Source organism: Cebus imitator, unplaced genomic scaffold (genome assembly GCF_001604975.1).
Source record: "Cebus imitator isolate Cc_AM_T3 unplaced genomic scaffold, Cebus_imitator-1.0 Scaffold39, whole genome shotgun sequence".
Classification (NCBI taxonomy): domain Eukaryota; kingdom Metazoa; phylum Chordata; class Mammalia; order Primates; family Cebidae; genus Cebus; species Cebus imitator.
Window position 1 is genome coordinate 7,266,770 of NW_016107354.1, and position 21,207 is coordinate 7,287,976.

A 21,207-nucleotide genomic window follows, 5' to 3' on the forward strand; every position below is an offset into this window, starting at 1 on the left:
TGACCAGGATGGTCTCGATCTCTTGACCTCGTGATCCACCCGCCTCGGCCTCCCAAAGTGCTGGGATTACAGGCATGAGCCACCGCGCCCGGCAGAGCACATCTTATGGTTTTTCCCTTACCTCCTTCCTGGTGCTTGGCACAGGGTGGGGCACATGAATAGAGCTCACTCAACATCCACTGAGCAACTTACATTTCTATTTTTATTCAAGAGGAAATATCAATTCTGGATGTCACTTTTGATGCCAGAGAAACTGTGGCCATTCCCTTTTCAGCCCCCTGTTTTATCCTGTACCAGTACAGGGCTCCAGACACAGCTGCTCTCAGTGATACTGATGGCGAGACCATGAGATAGAGTCACAGGTAATCCCGCCTGCCCAGAAGTCTGACAGTGCCAGGTACGGACAGCCAGACTGAAAGCCCAGCATCACCAGGAGGGGCCCCAACAGGAAATGTGACTGGGGCTCCTCTGCAGTGTCAGGACTCCAAGACTGGCGCCAGGGGTCAGAACAAGAGATGTTCTGATGTCCTCATGCCTAATGACCTGTGTCTTGATCCCTGGTAACAGAAGGCAGGAAGTCCAGAGGAGGTAAATGAACATGGACTCAAAACATATGCCTTCAGCCGGGAGGTACCCAGCACCCTACCACCCGTCTCTCTCCCCCTCCCACTGCTGACTAACAGAGTTAAAAAAACACATCCTGGGAAAGGCAAACACACTGAGCAAACAGCACTTGACTTTCAAAGCTCTCCCCAAGGGCTCTTCCCTTTCCCATCCTCCAACACCCTCTTCCAGGGACCAGCCTGGGCTGCTCTGTTTCTCTCTCTAGGTCACTTGGACAGGTGAGGGGTCCTGGGCGGGCTCCTGCTTGGCTCCAGAGCCCCTTACTTTTTTTCGGAGTCTTCTCAGCTCTTGACAGCATGTCCCTAGGTCCTTCCGGCCCCAGGCCCATCACAAAGCCATGGCTTGTCTTCTGGGGGCCCTGGAGGACAACGAGTACCCACTAGGTAGGCTTCAGTAGGCTAGCCTGGGAACACAGGCATCTTATGATGCTATTTATATACGAAAACGTGTCTCAGGCTGCAGTATGGAAGGCAGGAAATGAGTACAAATTTCTTAGGAGCAGTCAAAGCGGATGTCACTTGCTCCCACTATATGACCTGAGGCTGCCTCTACTTCGCTGCTTGCTGTGCCGGGAATCTTGGGGACCCGGTGCCCTCACTTTCCTTGCTGCTTCCCTTCCCTCTCTCCATCTCAGCAATAGCAAGTCAGCTCCAACCTACTCTGTCATTGCTGGGAGAGGAAATCCCCCGGCTACTGGGAGAAGCCGTCACTCACCTTGGCAGCTGCTCTGACTGCTGGGAACTGTCTCTAAACCTGCATACAAGTGAGGGGTTACTGTTCACATAACCAGCCCCCAGGGGCAGGCAGAACTGACAGAGAGAAGGTTGAAGTGGGCCTGGGGCTGAGGACACTGGCTTTTCTGAGCTCGCCACATGTTCCTTCCCAATTTCCCCTGTTTAAGGAGTGTTTAGCCTGAGTGTGTTTGGAGGCTCTGAGCACCACAGGGTCAGGGATGAGGATAACGGGGAGACATCAGGAACTTGGAGCATCTTGGTGAATAATCCAGGGAACAGTGGCTGCCTGCCAGGCTCACAGCTCCATTCTGAGAAAATCAAATTCTAGCAGGGCTTTCTGCATAAAACACATGGCTTGTGCCATGTATGGTGAAGGGCCTAGCCACTGATGCCTGGACCACATTCCCTGCCTGAGGCATAGGACGCCATGGTCTGGCTGGACACAGGGAGCTGGACACTTGGGGTATTCATAGCCAGTCCTATTCTGTGAGAACATTGTTGTGGGATGTTTCCCTAGTCCCCTAGAGAGGGACATGCCTTGCTGCCCATGTTTCCAAATTGTCTTGGGGAACAGGACAGCTTGATGGCCACCTAGCTCCATCAGACCCTCTCTCTAGGTACCAAGAATGACAAGAATACACAGATGACCTGAGTGACCGTCTCATTCTCCATGAGGCTTGCTGTATGGGTCTGTCTGGGAAATACTACCATCATCCCCTCCATTACCACCTTCCCTCCCCGACCAGGTATGTCTCTTCCTGACACCAATTTTAGCTGGAGGAGGTGGTCAGTAGCCTCTCTTAAATTCTTTTCCTATTTTGTTTTACTTTTTTTTTTTTTTTGAGACAAAGTTTCACTCTTGTTGCCCAGGCTGGAGTGCAATGGCACGATCTTGGCTCACTGCAACCTCCGCTTCCTGGGTTCAAACGATTCTCCTGCCTCAGCCTCCTGAGTAGCTGGGATTACAGGTATGCGCCACCACGTCTGGCTAGTTTTGTATTTTTAGTAGAGACAGGGTTTCTCCATGTTGGTCAGGCTGGTCTTGAACTCCTGACCTCAGGTGATCCATCTGCCTTGGCCTCCCAAAGTGTTGGGATTACAGGTGTGAGCCACTGCGCCTGGCCTCCTTCCCTAATTTCTACTCCTGTTAGGACCCTGAGATTTTTTTCTCCTAAGAGAAAATACCCTCATAATGGCACCCTGTGGTATCCTAAATCTTCTTCACCCCACAGAGGCCCCCAGCAATTTATGGAAAATAGCCCGAGGCCAGGAGTTAAGAGACTTTGGAAGATCTAGTCAGAGCCATGCTGCTAATCTCAGGAGGGATCTGAGGAACACACTCCCTCTGGGCCTTAATTTCTCATCTGTAAAATGGTTCTACCAACTTACTCTCCTTGCCACATTCTGTGTAATCCCCACACATATGTCTTCTAATTCACAAATTCTCACTTCAGCTATGCTAATTCATGTAACCTGTACACTGAGCAGGTTTTAGTTTCTTTTTTGTTTTCTTCTCTGCAGCAGCTTCCATTTGGCCATAACAACTCTTAGACTGGACAGGTCAGGGAACTACTGTGAAGTCAGCTGGTTGCTAAATATCTACATCCCAATTATGAACTTGGGAAGTAACCACCATCGGATGGGTCCATGGAGCCACGAGACCAACTGAGATAAACTTGGGCCAGGACTCCGTGGATCACCCAACCTCCATAAGCCCTCACTCTGGCCAGGGAACCATTGTTCACGGAATCAATTTCAATAACTAAAATTTCAATTTCTAAAAAATCTTTTAGTTCTTTTCTCTCAATACTTTCCTATATGGACTTGTGGGTTTTACATCCTCTTTTAGCTTTTTAATTACATAAAAGATACTTATTTTATTTTCTGTCTTAAATTATTCTATCATCTCCAGGCTTTGAGAGACTCATTCTGTTTTTTTGCATCTGTGGACTTTCACTCTGGTGATGCATTTTCCTCTTATGGTTTTTTTTTCTTTCTTATTACCTCAGTGTTCAACAGGAGTGTTTGCCATAACAGTTCCATATTCTTGGCTGGGCATGGGGGCTCACGCCTGTAATCTCAGCACTTTGGGAGGCTGAAGCGAGCAGATCACTTGAGGTCAGGAGTTTGAGACCAGCCTGACCAACATGGCAAAACCCCGTCTCTACTAAAATTACAAAAATTAGCCGGGCATGGTGGTGCATGCCTATAGTCCCAGCTACTTGGGAGGCTAAGGCAGGAGAATCGCTTGAACCTGGGAGGTGGAGGTTGCAGTGAGCCGAGATCGTGCCAGTGCACTCCAGCCAGGGCGACAGAGTGAGACTCCATCTCAAAAAAGAAAAAAAGTTCTATATTCTCTGTAAAATGGTTTTAAGTATGTGGGACTCTAGGACTTTTACCAGTTTTAATCTTTTTCTTTTTCCTTGACTTGGGGTTCCCAAACTACTTGGTTAATATAAATTCAATCCCTACACCAGTGAGTACCTTCAGCTTGGGCTTCTGATATTTAAGGATAACTAGTCTTTTTCTTTCGCATGGCTCCAAGTGGGTAGAAGCTTTCTTGTAGCTTCCCCAGGGTGATGATAGCTCAGTCTGACTTACTGAAAAGTCTTCATTCTTAGGAGAGTTCAAAACTGTGGTCATTTACTTGTTTGCTGCTCCCTGTCAATAACATATCAGTTCCATGAGGAATGAGACCTCGTCTGTCCTTCTCATCACTGTAATCTGAAGGCCAGCACAGTGTCCAGCACATAGCAGACTTTCCATGCATGTCTTTGGACAAATGAATGAAGAGTGCTTTGATTTCTGGGAGCTCAGATATCAGAGCCAGTTTGAGGCTTCCTCACTGAGTCAGATAATCTTGAAGGCTCCTGCTTCTGTCCCCACACCCCCTCACCCGAGCCCTCTCCTTACGTGTAGGCAGCAGCACCCAGGGCTGGCTTCGTGGGGTGAACTCACTGGAGATGGAGGTATAGATGGCAAAGGCCCTGAGGCTGGTCATCTCCTTCCTGCGGGTCGTCTCCACCCGCGTGCAGAAGATGTTCTCCCAGGCGTACAGCTTCAGTAGCTTGATGCCACGGAGCATCTCGTTGGTCTGCTTCAGCCGCTCATTGGAATACTCCTGCAGAGGTCCCCGAGTCAGAGGGGAGATGAGTCAGATGGAGCTTCTGCTCCATTCCCCGCCCGAGAGGAAGGCCTGAGTGTCAATGCTGTCACCACCATGCTCGGCTCCTCTCCCCGAGGGGTGGCAGCCCCCTCCCCCATTAACTCCATTTCCCAGACAAAGAAGCTGAGGCCTGGACAGGTGAAGGGGCCTACTCAAAGTCAAAGTCAATGACAATGTGGGTGTCTGGGAGGAGACCTGCTGCTCTCGGAGGAAGGAGGGGAAGAGGGGCACAACACATACGCCTTTGGACACTCACCAGTGTGCTCCGCTGGGCCTGAGACAGCTTGGTGGCCACGAAGTACTGGACAGGAGCCAGCAGAATGATGACAGCTGCTCCAATTAAGGCACTGACTCCGAGGATGTAGTAGAGGAGAATCACACCCACGATGATCTGAGGAAGGGTTCATGGGGATGAGTTCCCTTTGACCTGGTGGTTGCCCTGCCAGGGGGTGTTGGCAAAATCCCCATTTCCCCAGTCCCCTAGAGTGAGACATGCCTTGGTGCACAGGTTTCCAAATTGTCTTGGGGAGTGGGGTGCAGGGAAGGAGGGGAAACAAAGCAATTTCATAAGGAGATTAGCATAATGGGCTGTCACACAAGCAGAGGGTTGCTGGGCTGGTAACTAACTGCATTTATCTGCAAGGCTGGCTAAAGCCTTAACTCTCTCCAGTCTATTTTCCAGATGGAAATCTCAGAGCTAAGATTGCACAATGTTTGTGACAGCACCTTTTGTTCTGTTTGGTGGCTCTCAGGGCTTATGGTTCACTATCATTGGAAAAAAGTGATACCTGAGCAAAGGGGCAAAGCTGCTGCACCCATGCCAGAGGAAACCAGCCCGGGTTCTGAGAATTCACTTTTGATTCTTATGCTCCTGGTTTAATTTTTTTAAATGAATCCGCCAGGTAAATCTGAAAAGAGAATTCCTTCTGTGTCTAGCTTTATGTAAATGACTGCCCACTTCTGAATATTTATGAGAAGTGTAAATTGCCAGTCCCCAAAGTGCAAAGATGACAGTTTCTCAGGTTGCCTTCAAAGGCAGACACCACTAAATACAGGGCTTTTTCTCGAAGAACAGATGTGCTAGCTTCCTGATCTAAAAGAAGAGAGAGAGAATAAAGACTGCTTGCCTTGGTCCTGTAGTCCCAGAGCCCTACAGCAGACTGGCATTAAGCTCCCAGCACTGCCTCAAGGTTAGAGGAGTAAGTGGGAGGCCCTGTAACTTAATCACAGGGTGCCTCCTGGCTTAGCAGGCATCTTAGAGGGTAGGAAGTGGCCCCTTCACCACCTGCCTCCCAGTGTTTGACAGGTGTTAGGTGCTGGCACAGATGGGCAGAGGACCACGTTAGGAGATGAAGAACCCTATTCCGCAGCCTGCTCTGCACCATCCCCCTCCTGGACTTATCTCTGGCAACCAGTCCTTCATTAGCACCCAGAACTGTGGCTGGCATGTAGTTGGAGATCAATACAAGGTGGCTTACACTCCTCTCAGAAAACAAATGAAAAAGCGTCATGGGAACTCTGTCCCAGGAGAGCCACATAAAGGAGATATATGAGTAGGATGTTGCCACTGGTTCACTGTGTGGCCCAGGGTAAGGCCCCGTCCTCTCTGGACCTCTGATATTCATGAGATTGGGAAACACAGAGGCCTCCATTATAGCTAAATTCCTTAGCCTGGTGTTCTTGATAAATGTCAGGGAGCACCCACGAAGCCTCTGAAATTGCAGCCAAAATGTTTGAGAAAGCATTTATTTTTCTCAGAAAGTTTCACTAGCCTTTCAAAAGTATGCATAGATTAACAGTGGCCAAGGGCTGTGGGCGAAGATGAGGAAAGACTGCCAGTGGGCATGGGTTTCTTTTTGGGGAGATGAAACTTCCACATTGGTAATGATGGCTGCACAACTCTGTGAATATAGTATCCTAAAACCCACTGAATTGTACGCTTTAAATGAGTGAGTTATATCTCAATAAAGCTGTGTGCATGTGACCAAGAAGAGATTATGAAACAAGAAGAGCCCTCAGGGCTTACACAGGAACCGGGCTTCTGCACTAATGTCAATATTATAAAAAGCCTTGTGTGTCCTGTGGCTAACCAGGCTGCACACAGAATCTAACCACGTGAGTTTCTTTGCCATGGGGCTGGGATTGTAGCAGCTCCCAGGAGTAACACTGGTTCTTGAGTGCTGGTCAAATTTATAAGTGGTAAAGGCATACAAAAACAGAAAACCAAAGGACACTTGATGATAAATGAGCAAAAGTAAGAAATCAGTAGAGATAAATATCCCAATTAGCTGAGCATGGTGGAGCACGCCTACAGTCCCAGTGACTCTGGAGGCTGAGGCAGGAGAATTGCTTGAACCCAGGAAGCAGAGGTTGCAGTGAGCCAAGATTGCACCACTGCACTCCAGCCTGGCGACAGAGCAAGAAAATGTCAAAAAAAAAATATATATATATATGTCCTTACCACAAGTGCAAGGGTTAAAACACAGTGAGAGGGGCTGGGCCAAGGCCAGGCATGGGGCAAAGCCTGTTAGTGAGTACTAGTTAGCACTATTAGCAATGATGCACATGCAACAAACACTGTCAGTACTAGTCATGGTAACCATGCAGCAGGTTTACTAGACAAAATCCTTTTTTTTTTTTTTTTTGAGATGGAGTCTCACTCTGTCCGCCCAGGCTGGAATACAGTGACATGATCTCGGCTCACTGCAACCTCTGCCTCCTGGGTTCAAGTGATTCTCCTGTCCCAGACTCCTGAATAGCTGGGATTCCAGGTGCACACCACCACACTCAGCTAATTTTTGTATTTTTAGTAGAGACTGGGTTTCACCATATTGGCCAGGCTGGTCTCGACCTCCTGACCTCAGGTAATCTGCCTGCTTTGGCCTCCCAAAGTGCTGGGATTACAAGCGTGAGCCACTGTGCCCAACCGACAAAATCTTACAAAACATGTTGTTCAAGGGGACACAACAGAAAGTGTCTTGTAAGCTTTTGAGTGCTGTGTACATGTTAGGGTCCTCCCAGGCTATCTCTCTGCCCCAGGCCCTCACAGCCGAAAGTGTTAACTAATGAGAGATGCATGGTCAGAAATCTTCATTTTTCATGTTTTCAAAAAAATTGTGTTAGAGATGAGGTCTCACTATGTTGCCCAGGCTGGACTTGAACTCTTGGGGTCAAGCCATCTTCCTACCTCAGCCTTCTGAGTGGCTGAGACAACAGGCAGGAGCCACCACACCCAGCTTAGAGAGTCTTGTGCATAAAGGGCTGATTGGTGACTGAACTAGATGAGCTCTCCAGGTCCTTCTGTAGCTTTTGCAGTCATTGATCTGTCTTGGCAGAATGGAGTGGGGCAGTCTGGGCGTGGGTAGGTGGTAACAGGGGATGGCATATATGACTGTTCCCATAAAAAAGAACATCAGATTCCCTCCATCCCATCTTGTCTAGCTGTGTCCCTATGGGACCCTTTCCCCTTATTTTCTTTTAATATTTTTATCTCTAAGCTTTACAAGTAAGGAGGACCAATACAAATCACTGGAGATGAAGGTTTACGGAATCTTTATCCCAAGAAGCAATGGATTCTGGATTGGTAACATCTCATTCACCCCATATGTGTGCAAGTTAGAGGGATCTGATATTTATGAAGTGAAGACTCTGCCGGCTGTCTTATATTCTCTAACTGAATTGCCATAGCAACTCCAGAGGGCAGGCATCCTCCCCATTTCATAGATGAAGAAACCAAGGCTCAGAGAGGTTAAGTATTTGAATCAGCCTGTCTCACCCAAGGCAGGTACTTTCTGCTACATCAAGTTCTCCCTGAGGAACCTGCCGGCCTTCTGGGAATGGGTCTGAGATTTCAGTTTCTGGCCTGAACACCAGAGTGAGGATTTATTCCCAGGCATAGGACAGGCTCAGACTTTGTGATGGAAGACCTCTGGATGGGAGATGGGGCACATGAAGGCTGAGGTCAGATAAACCACGCTGATGACTCTCCTATTTTGGGGGGAGAATGTACCTCTTCTTGAGCCTGCTCCAAAGGTTGTCTTGCTTTAAAAACTACCACGTTTTAAAGTTTTTATTTTTTATTTTTTAAGAGACAGGGGTCTCTCTCTGTTGTCCCAGTTGAAGTGCAGGGGTGTGATCATCGCTCACTGTAGCCTTGAACTCCTGGGGTCAAGCAATCCTCCCACCTCAGACTCCCAAGTAGCTGGGACTAGAGGGACACACCACCACATCTGGCTAAACACACCATGATTTTGTTTGTTTTTTCATTTGTTTTTGAGAAAAGGTGTCGCTCTGTCACCCAGGCTGGAGTGCAGTGGTGTGATTATAGCTGACTGCAACCTCTGCCTCCTGGGCTTCAGGTACTCCTCCCACCTCAGCCTCTGAATAGCTGGGACTATAGGTGTGAGCCATCACCCCCAGCTAATTTTTTGTACAGACAGGGTCTCACTCTGCTGCCTAGGCTAAGAATATCATGTTTTTAATCTCCAAAACTAATGCATGCTTAATAGAGAATTTAGAAGCACATAAAGAAAATAAAAATCACTTATAATCCCACCAGGTGGTTTTTCAATTCTTTTGTGTGTGTGAATCTGTACAAATGTATACATAACATATATTCCAGTTTCATAGTAAGCATACAACATACTAACTTACTCTCTTTGCTAAAAAATACATCACTAACACTTTTCAATGTAATTATTTTGCTACAACATAGCTTTTAAGATCTGTGAGTGTTCCACATATGATTTTTCCTTTCTTTCTTTCTTTCTTTCCTTCTTTCTCTGTCTCTCTCTCTCTTACTTTTCTTTCTTTCTAGATGGGTTCTCACTGTTACTGTGTTGCCCAGCCCAGTCTTGAACTCCTGAGCTCATGTGATCCTCCTGCCTCACCCTCCCAAAGTGCTGAGATTACAGGTGTGAGCCACTGCACCTGGCTTGATTTTTCTATAGTTAATAAAGTTGACTCCATTTTTAAAGTGTCAATGATACTGCCTTCTCTGGTCATTAAGAGAGATGGCCAGTGCTTGCAGAGTATGGGACAGGAGAGAGCCAGAGGTACAGCTTGTGGTACAGCCAACTGTGTGGAAGGTACAGGCAAGCACGGAGTGGAAGACAGTGCGCTCCTAGTCACTGGCCATGGGCCAGCAGATTCTGGTTGTGTGTCCTGCTGCCCCCTCCCTTCCCCTCAGCACATCCGGTACCTGTACTGGCATAGCCCAGAGGTTTGGGCACAAGAAGAAAAACCACATGAGCTGATTGGTGTCGATGGCAACCAGGTTACAGATCTGCCCAGCAGTCATTTCTCCCATGGACAGGTTGGAGGTGGACAGGTGCATAATTTTATTGTAAATCTTGGTCTAGAAATGAGAGTAGAGTATTTCACATTCATCATCATTCTGATCATCATCACCATCCCAGATGCCACCTGTTACAGTGTGCCAGAGGCTTCTCAGACAGTCCCCATGATGCCCTAGAGCATCTCTGTAAGGTGGTACTGCATCACCTTTCCAACCTACAAATGAGGTAACAGTCTCAGGGAGGTAAAGGGCTTTGCTACAGATTGAATAAGTCAGAGAGGCACCATTCAAAGGAGGAGCACAGAAAGCTACTTCCCCAGCAAGCAAGATTTTTTTTTCCCATGGACAGGATTTAATTGGTTCTTTATTTTTATTTTTATTTATTTATTTCGAGGCAGAGTCTCACTCTGTCACCCAGGCTGGAGTTCAGTGGTGTGATCTCAGTTCACTGCAACCTCTGCCTCCCGGCTTCAGGCAATTCTTGTACTTCAGCCTCTGGAGTAGCTGGAGTTACAGGCACGCGCCTCCATGCCCAGCTAGTATTTGTATTTTTAGTAGAGATGGGGTTTCCCCATGTTGGCCAGGCTGGTCTTGAATTCCTGACCTCAGGTGATCCACCTGCCTCAGCCTCCCAAAGGGCTGAGATTGCAGGTGTGAGCCGCCGCACCCAGCCAGTTCTTTATTTTTAAAAGCAGATCTCCATGTCCAGCTGTACTCTTGATTTACCAGAGGCCAGTGGAGAACACACATCAGAGCCAGAAAAATGATGAAATACGGTGGCCATCTGTTTTAAGTGGCCATCTCCAGCCTGGAGAGGGGATCTGCTCTGAGACCAAATCCTGTCATAATTGAGCCTTGAAACAAAACAAGGGTTTGGCTTTGGAAGGTCTGATGTGTTACATGATTCGAGGGTCAGTCAGCCCCAGCACCAACCCCAGAGTGCAACCACCTCAAGGACCCTCACAGCGCAGATGGAGAGCAGACGTGGTAACGGGCCCCCTGAGCTCTGGACCTAAAAGCTTCATGTGCAGAGTGATCGTGCCTCCCAGAAAGACTGCAATTTTTGGGTATCTGTTCTTGAACAAGGAAAAATGCATCTGGGTTTTAAATGTACTTGGGATGCCTGCTCTTGGATGAAATTCTATTATTCATTCTGTTGTAAGGTGGGTTCCCACCCCTTAATTCCTCTTTTGTATAAACCCACGATTTTTGTGGGTCAGGTTTTCTTAAAGCGGGAACCTATTCTATGTCTTTCTGTGACTTTGTATATACCGTGTGTAAGGTTTAAAATAACGGCAATGAAATTTTTAAACAAATCTATATACCTCCTAGGTTATATGAAATGAGGCTTTAAAAGATAATCACCTAGCTTCAGTGAAGTAGGGACACCAAGTAATCTGTGAAATAAAGCCTTATTGAGTGAAGACCAGCATATACAGAAATGCACAACTGAGAGCTTATATATATATATATACACACACACACACATATATATATATGTATGTATATATATACACATATATATGTATGTATATATATACACACATATATGTATGTATAATTCAGGAATTTTGCTTAATAACTTTTTATGCACAAAGTGTGGTTATTCTCAAACCCCTGAAGACACAGACTCTCATCTGTAAGGATAAATTTTCTGGGAATCTCTGAAAGGAAGAAATGTTTTTTATTCCCCCTCCCCACTTAATCTGTTTCTTTTTTTCTTTCCTTTTTTTTTTTTTTGAGACGAAGGCTTAAGCAATCCTCCCTCCTCAGCCTCCTAAGTAGCTGGGATCACAGGAACCACCACCACATCTGTCTAACTTTACTTTTAGTTTTTGTTGAGACGAAGGCTCACTTTGTTGCCCAAGCTGGAGTGCAGTGGTATGATCTTGGCTCACTGCAACCCCTGCCTCCCTGGTTCAAGCCAGCCTCCTGCCTCAGCCTCCCAAGTAGCTGGGACTACAGGCATGCACCAACATGCCCAGCTAATTTCTGTATTTTTATTAGATATGGGGTCTCACTATGTTGGCCAGGCTGGTCTTGAACTCCTGACCTCAGGTAATCTGCCCACCTCGGCCTCCCAAAGTGCTGGGATTGCAGTCGTGAGCCACCGCACCCAGCCCTCCTAACTTGTTTCTATAATTAATGCCAGTGATTCCTTTTTGTGGCATAGTAATGAATCTCTCTTATTAACACAAAAGATTCAAACAGTTTGATAAAAATAATTATATGCTAACACATTAAAAAACCATTTTTGGCTCTTTTAGAGTAATTGGAAAATATTGGCTGGTGTGTACTTTATGACATACACACAGTAAGTAGATTTAATTACAAAACTGTCCAAACACGGAAGTGGTTGTGGTTTGTGGTGGTGCAAGTCTGCCTGTCACTGCAGGGGTCTGAGCAGAGGCTGGGATTTCTAGAGAGATTTTCTGAACTGGGTGACAGTTTGGTTTCTCCCAGCTCTGGGTCCCCGTGAGTCTCAGAAGGTCTTAGATTTTCCTGGGCTCTTTCTGCTATTGTCACATAATGACATTCCTGAGGAAATGCTCTGCTTTCCCAGTGAGAAACCACTGGGGGTGGGCAGTGTTGCCATATACAGCTGTAAAGGTTGTACACTGAACAACTTCACAGGGCACTGTTCACATAGGCTATTTCAAGATAACCAGAGTTTGAACTCTGACACTGTTCCTAGTCCAAGATATATCCTTGTCCTCTTGGTCCCTTTTCTGCAGAGTTTCTGATCCTGGCTCCCATGTGACCAGTGTTAATGATTCTGTGGAACATTTTTGAAGAATGAGGGAGGTTCAGGATTTCACTGTGACTTCATAGAAATCACTAGGCATAGCTGCATCTAGTTACTCCCAATGCCCATTCTCCTCTTTGCACCAAGAATTTCTAGCAGTGCATACATAGCTGTCAAGAATAAAGACCAAGCTTTCTAGCCTCTCTAGATATGGCAACTTGGCCAATTTCTCACCAATGGGATGGGATAGGATATATGCAAGTTGAGCATTATGATTTTAAAAGGAAGACACATTCCCTCCTCTTGTCCCTTCTTCTGGCTGGTTTAAATGTAAATACAGTGGCAGTTTCAATTGCCACCATGGCTATTGAGACAAAAGTCACAAAAGAAGGCTGGCAGAGCAACATTACAGAAGCAGCCAGGTCCCTGATCATTGTGTAGCTCCTGCGTCAGCCCTGACTCCATGTGAAGAATAAACAAACTTCTCTCCCGTTTAAACTACTCTCAAACAGGATGTCTGGTCTGATAGCTGAACCAAAATCCTAGTGAAAACTCTGGGACCTGGACAACTCTCATCCTCACCTTCTTCAAAGGGGCCCTGAATACTCCCTGGCTTTGATCATTTTTCCAACAAACTCTAAGAAGAAAGCCACAAAGGCAGGACCAAGAGCCTAGACTTAAGTGTCCCAACTGATCAAATAGGTCATGCTCATTAGTGAGCAAGATTTAAGAACACAAATAGAACTCAGAGCAGTGGTCCCCAACCTTTTTGGCACCAGTGACTGGTTTCATGGAAGACAATTTCTCCATGGACCACAGAAGGGGGGAAGGTTTCTGGATGAAACTTCCACTTCAGATCATCAGGTATTAGATTCCCCTAAAGAACACACAACCTAGACCCTCATATGCACAGTTCACAATAGGGTTCATGCTCCTATGAGAATCTAATGTAGCCGCTGATCTGACAGGAGGCAGAGCTCCGAGCTCAGGGAGTAATGCTTGCTCCCACTGCTTACCTTCTGCTGTGTGGCCCGGTGCCTAAGAGGCCATGGACCAATACGCCATCTTAGAGAGGACCCTGTCTTAGAGGCTATCTCGACCTGGTATGTCAGGCACATTCCTTTTTTCACACCTAAAGAAGGCTGTCTGGTGGCAGAACTCCAGAACAGCCATGTCGAGAGGATTCCAAGGTTGCATTTACCCTTGGTCAGAAAGAGTGCTGTGATCAATTGGTGTCTGCCACTTTCATGCAAAGGGCTGAGCAGTTGGCTTTTCAGACCTAGTCCAAGGCAGAACCAGAGCCAGAGCTACTCCATCTCCCAAGTCTGGCTCAAGACATTTTCCACTATCCCACACTGCCTTGTCAATGGTTACTGTTTTAAAACACTATTAACTGGCAACAAAAAATAAATTCACAGCAAATTATTCTTGAGTGTCCATGAAGATGAATAACACGAGTGGACATTATTCCTAATAATGGTTCTTAGGGTGAAGTGAAAAAATTATCATCCAAGTACCTGTATTGCTCCTCTCAAGTTAATTCCAGTTTCAATGGCCACATAGTAGGATGCTTGCAGAAATGTCCTTTGCAGTAGGAGGGCAAGGAACAGAAGCACGGCTAAGACGTAGGCATTGGCAAGGAACTCTTGGGATGAAACAAAGTAAATCCCGAGAAATTGTGTCTGTTGGAAAGAGAAATTCAGAGGTGGCTGTCATTGCCAGCAAAATGAGCACCGTCAGTACACATCACTGTGCCATAATGGACCATGGCCATGATTATTACAAGACCCCTCATACTTACAAAGGCTTGTGCAATTGTTTATGAGTGAAAAACCAGACTGATAAATCCAACTAAGCATTCCTCTAACTACAGGGAAGGTTGCTTACACCCTGTTCATCTTTCCACTTAGCGGAACAGAATCGGGCCCAGTTCTAACCTCAGGTTCATAAATATGACTCTCAGCATTGTGGTCACAGGCCCAGGGGACAGCATTCTGAATGGGGCAAGAATAAACAGAGCAAATCACAGGCAGCCAAAACCTGAACTGGTATAACAAGTCTCATGGTGCATATTCTCTGTTACAGAAATGGGATCAGCAGCTCCCTTGTCCCAAACTCACCAACAGCCTGTGCTGTAGCGACTTCTAAGCAGAAAAGACCAGTGGAAAACATGGCATCATGGAGCTCCTGGGAGACAGATGGGAGCTCATCACTTATAAGAGACTGAAAAGATATCACTTATAAGAGACTGAAAAGATTTCAGACCCAAGCCCATGAGTCTCATGGTCTTCCAGGGCCTTCTGTTAAATTTAAGGTTCTCTTGTGCATTTCCAGCAAGTTCTCAGATGGCAACCAGTGAAGAGAAACAAACATTTAACTTTGTTGCTAAAGATACCAGGGAACAACAGTGTGTCTATTTCCAAATTCATCAATAACTCCCAGGAAAACTTTGATCTTGATCAATCCATTGCTCCCCAGCAAAGCCACATCAATATTTCCGTGAAGATAGAACTCTGATCTTTCTTGGACACTGCCTTGGACTGTGCATGCTATTTGGCAGGGTGTGGGAGCCACTGCAGGTAAAGAGGGATGGGAACAATGTGATGAGAAGGAGTCTAGGACACATCCATGGCCAGGATCAGGAGGAGAGAGCCTGGGCTCTCAGTGGAGGCCTTTCTCTAGAGTCAGGAATTCCTGGAACTGGATCAGAGCTTTCCGATGGTGGCCTCTCAGTTTAACAGAGGTTCTCTAAGCCAGTCCTCACTTCTCCCTGGAGCTGTCTGGTTTTGCTTACCACTGTCTCTCCCGTGCTCTGTGGGATGGGGGTCTGTATCTGCTGGGGGCATCAGGAAGCAGCTACAGGGAGACCACCGAGGGATGTGTGCAAGACTCTGAGAGGAAGGCCTTACCCAGCTCTGTGTCTCATCTGCCAGTGTACTAGAGGGAGAGGCAGAGGGAAGAGGACGACGGGAGGAGGTCGAAGGTGGAAGGGCGAGAGTGGGCTGTAAGAAGCAAATTGGGTCTTAACATTAGGCTGCAGGGAGAGACATGACCTTACAGGGTAAGAAGGTGCAGGAGACAATATTTATCAGGTGCAAAACTCCATCCTCACAATACCCTAATGAGAAGGGTACCATTATTAGCCCCATTTCATAGATGAAAAAAGGAGTTTCAGTGGGGTTAGTGGCTGGCCCCAGGTCACATGCTGGTAAGGGAGCAACATGTGAACATGAACCGTGGTGATATCAAAAACACTACCCCAGACCCACTGTCTAGGCCTCGTCCAGGCCTTTGACCTTAAGTGTCCTAGTGTCAGTTACAGGCTTGTGACTTGCGGGGGATGGGAACATGCCCCCCTGGTTGGTACTCCATCAGAAATATAGGCACAAGGGTTTAGGAAGACCCAGTCCTTTTGAACATGCCCTGGGATTCCTCTGTCCCACTGTCCTCTGCAGGCACACAGCTCTGGAGACTGAAGTTCATGATTTTAAAGCAACAAAACACATCATGGGAATTTATCCCAAAGAAAATAATTTCGGCCGGGGGCAGTGGCTCACACCTGTAATCCCAGCACTTTGGGAGGTTGAGGCGGGCAGATCACAAGGTCAGGAGATCGAAACAATACTGGCCAACATGGTGAAACCCCATCTCTACTAAAAATACAAAACTTAGCCGGGTGTGGTGGCGTACACCTATAGTCCCAGCTACTTGGGAGGCTGAGGCAGAAGAATTGCTTGAACCCAGGAGGCAGAGGTTGCAGTGAGCCAAGATTGTGCCACTGCACTCCAGCCTGGCAAAAGAGTGAGACTCCGTCTCAAAAAAAAGAAAAAGAAAAAGAAAATAATTTCACATAAGGTAACGGTTGTATGAACACAGACTTCTATTTTGGGGCCAGAGTAGGAGGAGAATGCAAAAACCCACACAAACGTCCAGCCACTGGGAATGGTTAGGTAATTATGATACTCATGGGACCACTATGCATCCAAGACCACTGATTCTCATGAAAGCTCTGGAGCAACATGGAATGCCATGCACACACTGTGCTACGATGATCAGAAAACACACAGGCTGGAGAATGAGGGCTGGAAAAGCCAACTGATCACGTTTGTTGGTTAAACTATGGATGTTACTTGTTATATATACTAGTCCATATTTGTACATTTTTAACAAAACAACAAATTCTGGTTTTGCAGCTCTAAAGGCAAAACTTGGGACTCCCTCCCTTCCCCCAACACACATATCCTAGGGTCAGAAAACTATTTTTGTGGATTGAGAATTTTGTGATCTGTTAAAATAAAAATCTCACTGCAGTTATAAGTCATTAGGTCATTATTAGATCTCTCTTCAAAGAGTCGGTTTAAAAGGGATAAAACCTGGAATAGCTAAGTTTTGGTTAAGAAGTGGGTACCAGCAGGGTGCGGTGGCTCATGTCTGTAATCCCAGCACTTTGGGAGGCCAAGGCGGGTGGATCATGAGGTCAGGAGTTTGAGACCAGCCTGGCCAACATGGTGAAACCTCTACTAACAATACAAAAATTAGCCGGGAATGGTGGCAGATGCCTGTAGTCCCAGCTACTCGGGAGGCAAAGACAGGAGAATCTCTTGAATTGGGAGGCAGAGGTTGCAGTGAGCCGAGATAAGGCCACTGCACTCCAGCCTGGGTGACAGAGTGAGACTCCATCCAAAAAAGGAAGTGGGTATCAGACTAGCCAAGAGGCCTGCAGTGCTGCCCAAGGAGGGGAGGCCCTCGTGGAGTCTCCTGAGAAGAGAGTCCTGGGAAACAGGGAGTGGGTATGACAGCACAGGCTAGCACCCTGCAGGCACCACAGTGAGAGAGAAAAGACCAAGGACCTATGACCTAACAGCTGGTGGAAGAAAACGCTTTGGAAAATCATAAGCCGTAGTCTTGCATTTTCACAAGCTCTCAGGGAAGAGCTGTGTTTGTTTCCAGGGATTCCCCCAGTAGTGCTCAATACCCATTTTTTAAAAGTAATCAAGCCTGTGATCTTCATGCCCCTATGTACTTTCTACAGAAGTTATTATACATTTTGCAATTGAGGCTTGCAGGATGTGACTGCTGAGAAGGATAAAGAGAGTTAGCTGCAGAGGCAGAACTAGAACCCAGCACTCCCAGCTCTACAGTTTGGACCCCCATGGGCTCTGCCTGGTCAGAGGTATGACTGGAAAGGTCCCCTTCCTGTGTTCGCTGGTGCTTAAAGGAGAGGGGATCACTTGGGCTCTTGCTTCCTATTTTGGCAGGTACCAAAAGGTAAGTTGTCCATAGGTCCCAGCCCTGGGTAAAGATGAGAACTTTGACCACCCATGGACCAACACACCTACCCAAGACTGTTTGACATGACTGTTAAGAGCCTGGACTTAGAGGTCCTGACTCATCATATACTAGCCACTGTGTCCTTAGGTAAGTTCCTCAACTTCTCTTAGTCTCAGTTTCCTCATCTGTAATATGAAGCCATGAAGAGTTTCTACTTCAGAGAGTTGTTATGAGAAGTCAATGTTGTTAGGGTCACAGCAAGGCAAGCCCATAGACCCCCTGCCCGTTCTCCCCTGGTAAGCCGAGCTCACAACAAAAGCAGTCTCAAGCCTTGTAAGCAGGGCGCCTGGGTTCGAGGATGTGGTCCACCCAGCTCTCGAACCCAGGATGGTGACCCAATTAAGCAGAATGTTAGCACATAAGAGCCAAGATGTGGTTTTTCTTAGAATACCACCTGGCTACCTGCAAAACCCCTATATGACCACCATAGTCTGTAAGCTGGGCTGCTGCTTTCACTGTCTATGGTGAGGCAGCCAACTTGACAGGTTGAAATAAACTTGCTAAACCTGACCCTGGGTCTGCCTCTCCGTCCTTTCAGTCAACCTTACAAATGTAACAGTGCATGTAAACAACAACAACAAACCAGTAAGTGTAAGCACTTAATATACAGTAACTGCTGCATTATTCATTCATTGCAGAACCATTTCCCATGCATCTCCTGGGTGCCAGGCAGGAGGCTGAGTGCTGGGCACGCAGAGCTCAGACAATGGGGGACAGAGGATCAAGTCAGGGAAAGAGACAAGGGGTGCTTTGATAGGATGTTATGCGAGCACAGACGAGGGGCAGCTAATTCAACCAGATGAAGGCTTCCTGGAGCAGGTGACATTTGAGCAAAGTCTTGGTGGCCAAGAAGGTGCTAGTGAATTGAAGGCAGGTACTCCAGAACAGAGCAGCTGCATGGACTTGGTTATGAAGAAGCCAGAACACACACCAAAACCATGAATTCATAGAGATATCAATGCATATACACTCATTAAGTCACTGATAATGATAGTCACAAATATGGCCGTCTAAACAGGGGCATACACACACATGCACACACACATACACACACACAGAAAAAGACACACCAGGCTGGGCATGGTGGCTCATGCCTGTAATCCCAGCACTTTGGGAGGCCAAAGCGGGCGGATCACAAAGTCAGGAGTTCAAGACCAGTCTGGCCTACATGGTGAAACCTCGTCTTTACTAAAGATACAAAAAATTAGCTGGGCGTGGTGGTGCATGCCTGTAATCTCAGCTACTCAGGAAGCTGAGGCAGGAGAATCGCTTGAACTCAGGAGGTAGAGGCTGCAGTGAGCCAAGATTGCACTATTGCACTCCAGCCTGGGTGACAGGGCGAGACTCTGTCTCAAAAAAAAAAAAAAAAAAAAAAAAAAAAAAAAAAAAAAAAAAAAAGACACACCAAAAGACATAAGGACAAACAGAACACACATATAGAACCATAAGCAGTTCCTAAGGGAACTCACTCAGAAATAAACACATACACACTCCCAAACCTACACGTTTTCCTACTGAGGTTTAGAGGCTGTTTGAAGCTTTAGCCCTTTGATCAAACCCAGGCTGTGCCTTCTTCCTGTGGCTCAGCTGATAGCCCAGGACAGTGCTGGCAGGTTTCAGACACCAGCAGCTCCTTATGAATCCAATTCCCTTGCCCACTAGCCAGATCAGTGGCATCCACAGCAGGTGACAGATTGCGAGTGGGGAGTGGGCTTGAGAGGAGGCTGGAAAGAGCTATAGATCATGGGCAGAGCCCGACCTTGGTCCTAGCTTTCCCTGGGGAGTGGCAGAGGGGTGACAGGAGCATCAAAGAGCTGGCAGATCACAGACACGCTCAGTAACTAAAGATGACATCAGAAATGTTCACCCGTAGATGATATGTTTCTTGCCAACTCTGAGTATCTTAGAAGGGAAGAGTAATGATGAATAAACCATAGGTGCCAAGCTGTGCCGACTGCAGCAGGATGGATTCAGGCTGGGTGGAAAAAAAGGGCTTCCTCACGCAGACTGTTAAACACTGCAACATGTAGCTAGGGAGCTTCCTTCTTTGTCGTTCATAAAGACCAGAATAGCACTTGGCTCTCTCTGGATTAGAATGGCTGGGGGGCTGGGAGATGAACCAGGCAACCTCAGTAAATGATCCCTTTCCCCCATTTTCAGAGCTCAGAAGCCCAAATGAGAATTAAGCCACATCCCAGGCAACCACATGACGGAGAGTTCTTTGTTGCGGACACTGGAGACTATATTTACTTTCAACTCTCGCTTCTGTGTTGGAAATTTGCTGATTGTGTTTAGGCTGCAGGGAACAAATATTAAATCTGATAAGGCCCACTGCCACTGAGGCAGGGCCATCTGTCTCAGGAATTTGTGTGCTAAGTAACTGGGACAAGAGCATTCCAATGAGAGGGCAATAAACCCCAGGGTTTGTGTATAAACAAAGAGAAAAAAATGGTAATGATAATATGAACTAAAATTCTAAGTGTTCTAATCCTTAGATCAGATGAACCACAATTCTAAGCGTTCTCACCATCTGTTTGGCACACCCTGTCTCAAAGCTCCCTTCTTAGCAAAATCCCACAAGGGAAACACAGGAAGAAGAGACTGGTGTGGGCACGCTGATAAGGGCTCTGGCCTGTGTCATTTCCCCCTAATATTAACAACTGGCTCCATGCTGCTGCAGGATCGCCAGTGGAGGGTATTCTGGGGTAGCCTGTGGTCAGATGACAGCTGAAGGTGACACTTCTGTAGACAAGAGAAACAGCTGCTTCCCCTCTTTTTGGGCCAGGTAAAGTACAGAGGCTCAAAAAGCCAGATATGACTTCAAAAGCTATCAAAGTTTAAATAAGCAAAAGCAGTCCTTGCATTCTTGATTGAACAAGAAATCTTCCCATGGCAGCCTGGCAAATTCCTACTCATCCATCAAGACCCCATTCAAACATCCCCTCCTCTATGAAGCTGTTTACGGCCATTGGCTAAGTTAATCACTCTCCTTTCCCATAACTCCCTGAATATACCTCCTAAAAGTCATATGTAACACATAGCATAAAAGTATTTTACTTTGATTTCTCTCTCCGCCACTGGATTTCATAATCCTTGGAGCCAGAGGTGATAGCTTGAAAATAAGTCAATTCCGCTTCCTGGTTATAAATGCCCAGACTGTGCAGTGAAAGAGTCATGTATTCAAATCCTGCCTTTGTTGCTAGCTAGCTGAGAGACTCTGGGAAAGGTACTTAACCTTTCTGAGTCTCAAAACTTTCTCATCTGTAAAATGGGGATAAGAATACCTATCATCTCATAAATAGCACAATAT

The 21,207-nt window shown here is 46.7% G+C and overlaps 1 protein-coding gene across 1 annotated transcript in view; it reads right to left on the reverse strand.

The window, feature by feature from the left end:
• The window catches only part of ABCC8 (ATP binding cassette subfamily C member 8), an 83,476-nt gene that overhangs the window by 45,303 nt on the left and 16,966 nt on the right, over window positions 1–21,207 (reverse strand). The window contains 4 exon segments of the mRNA XM_037737524.1: window positions 4,317–4,479; window positions 4,781–4,915; window positions 9,725–9,880; window positions 14,084–14,248. Of these exon segments, the coding sequence (XP_037593452.1) occupies window positions 4,317–4,479; window positions 4,781–4,915; window positions 9,725–9,880; window positions 14,084–14,248 (619 nt within the window).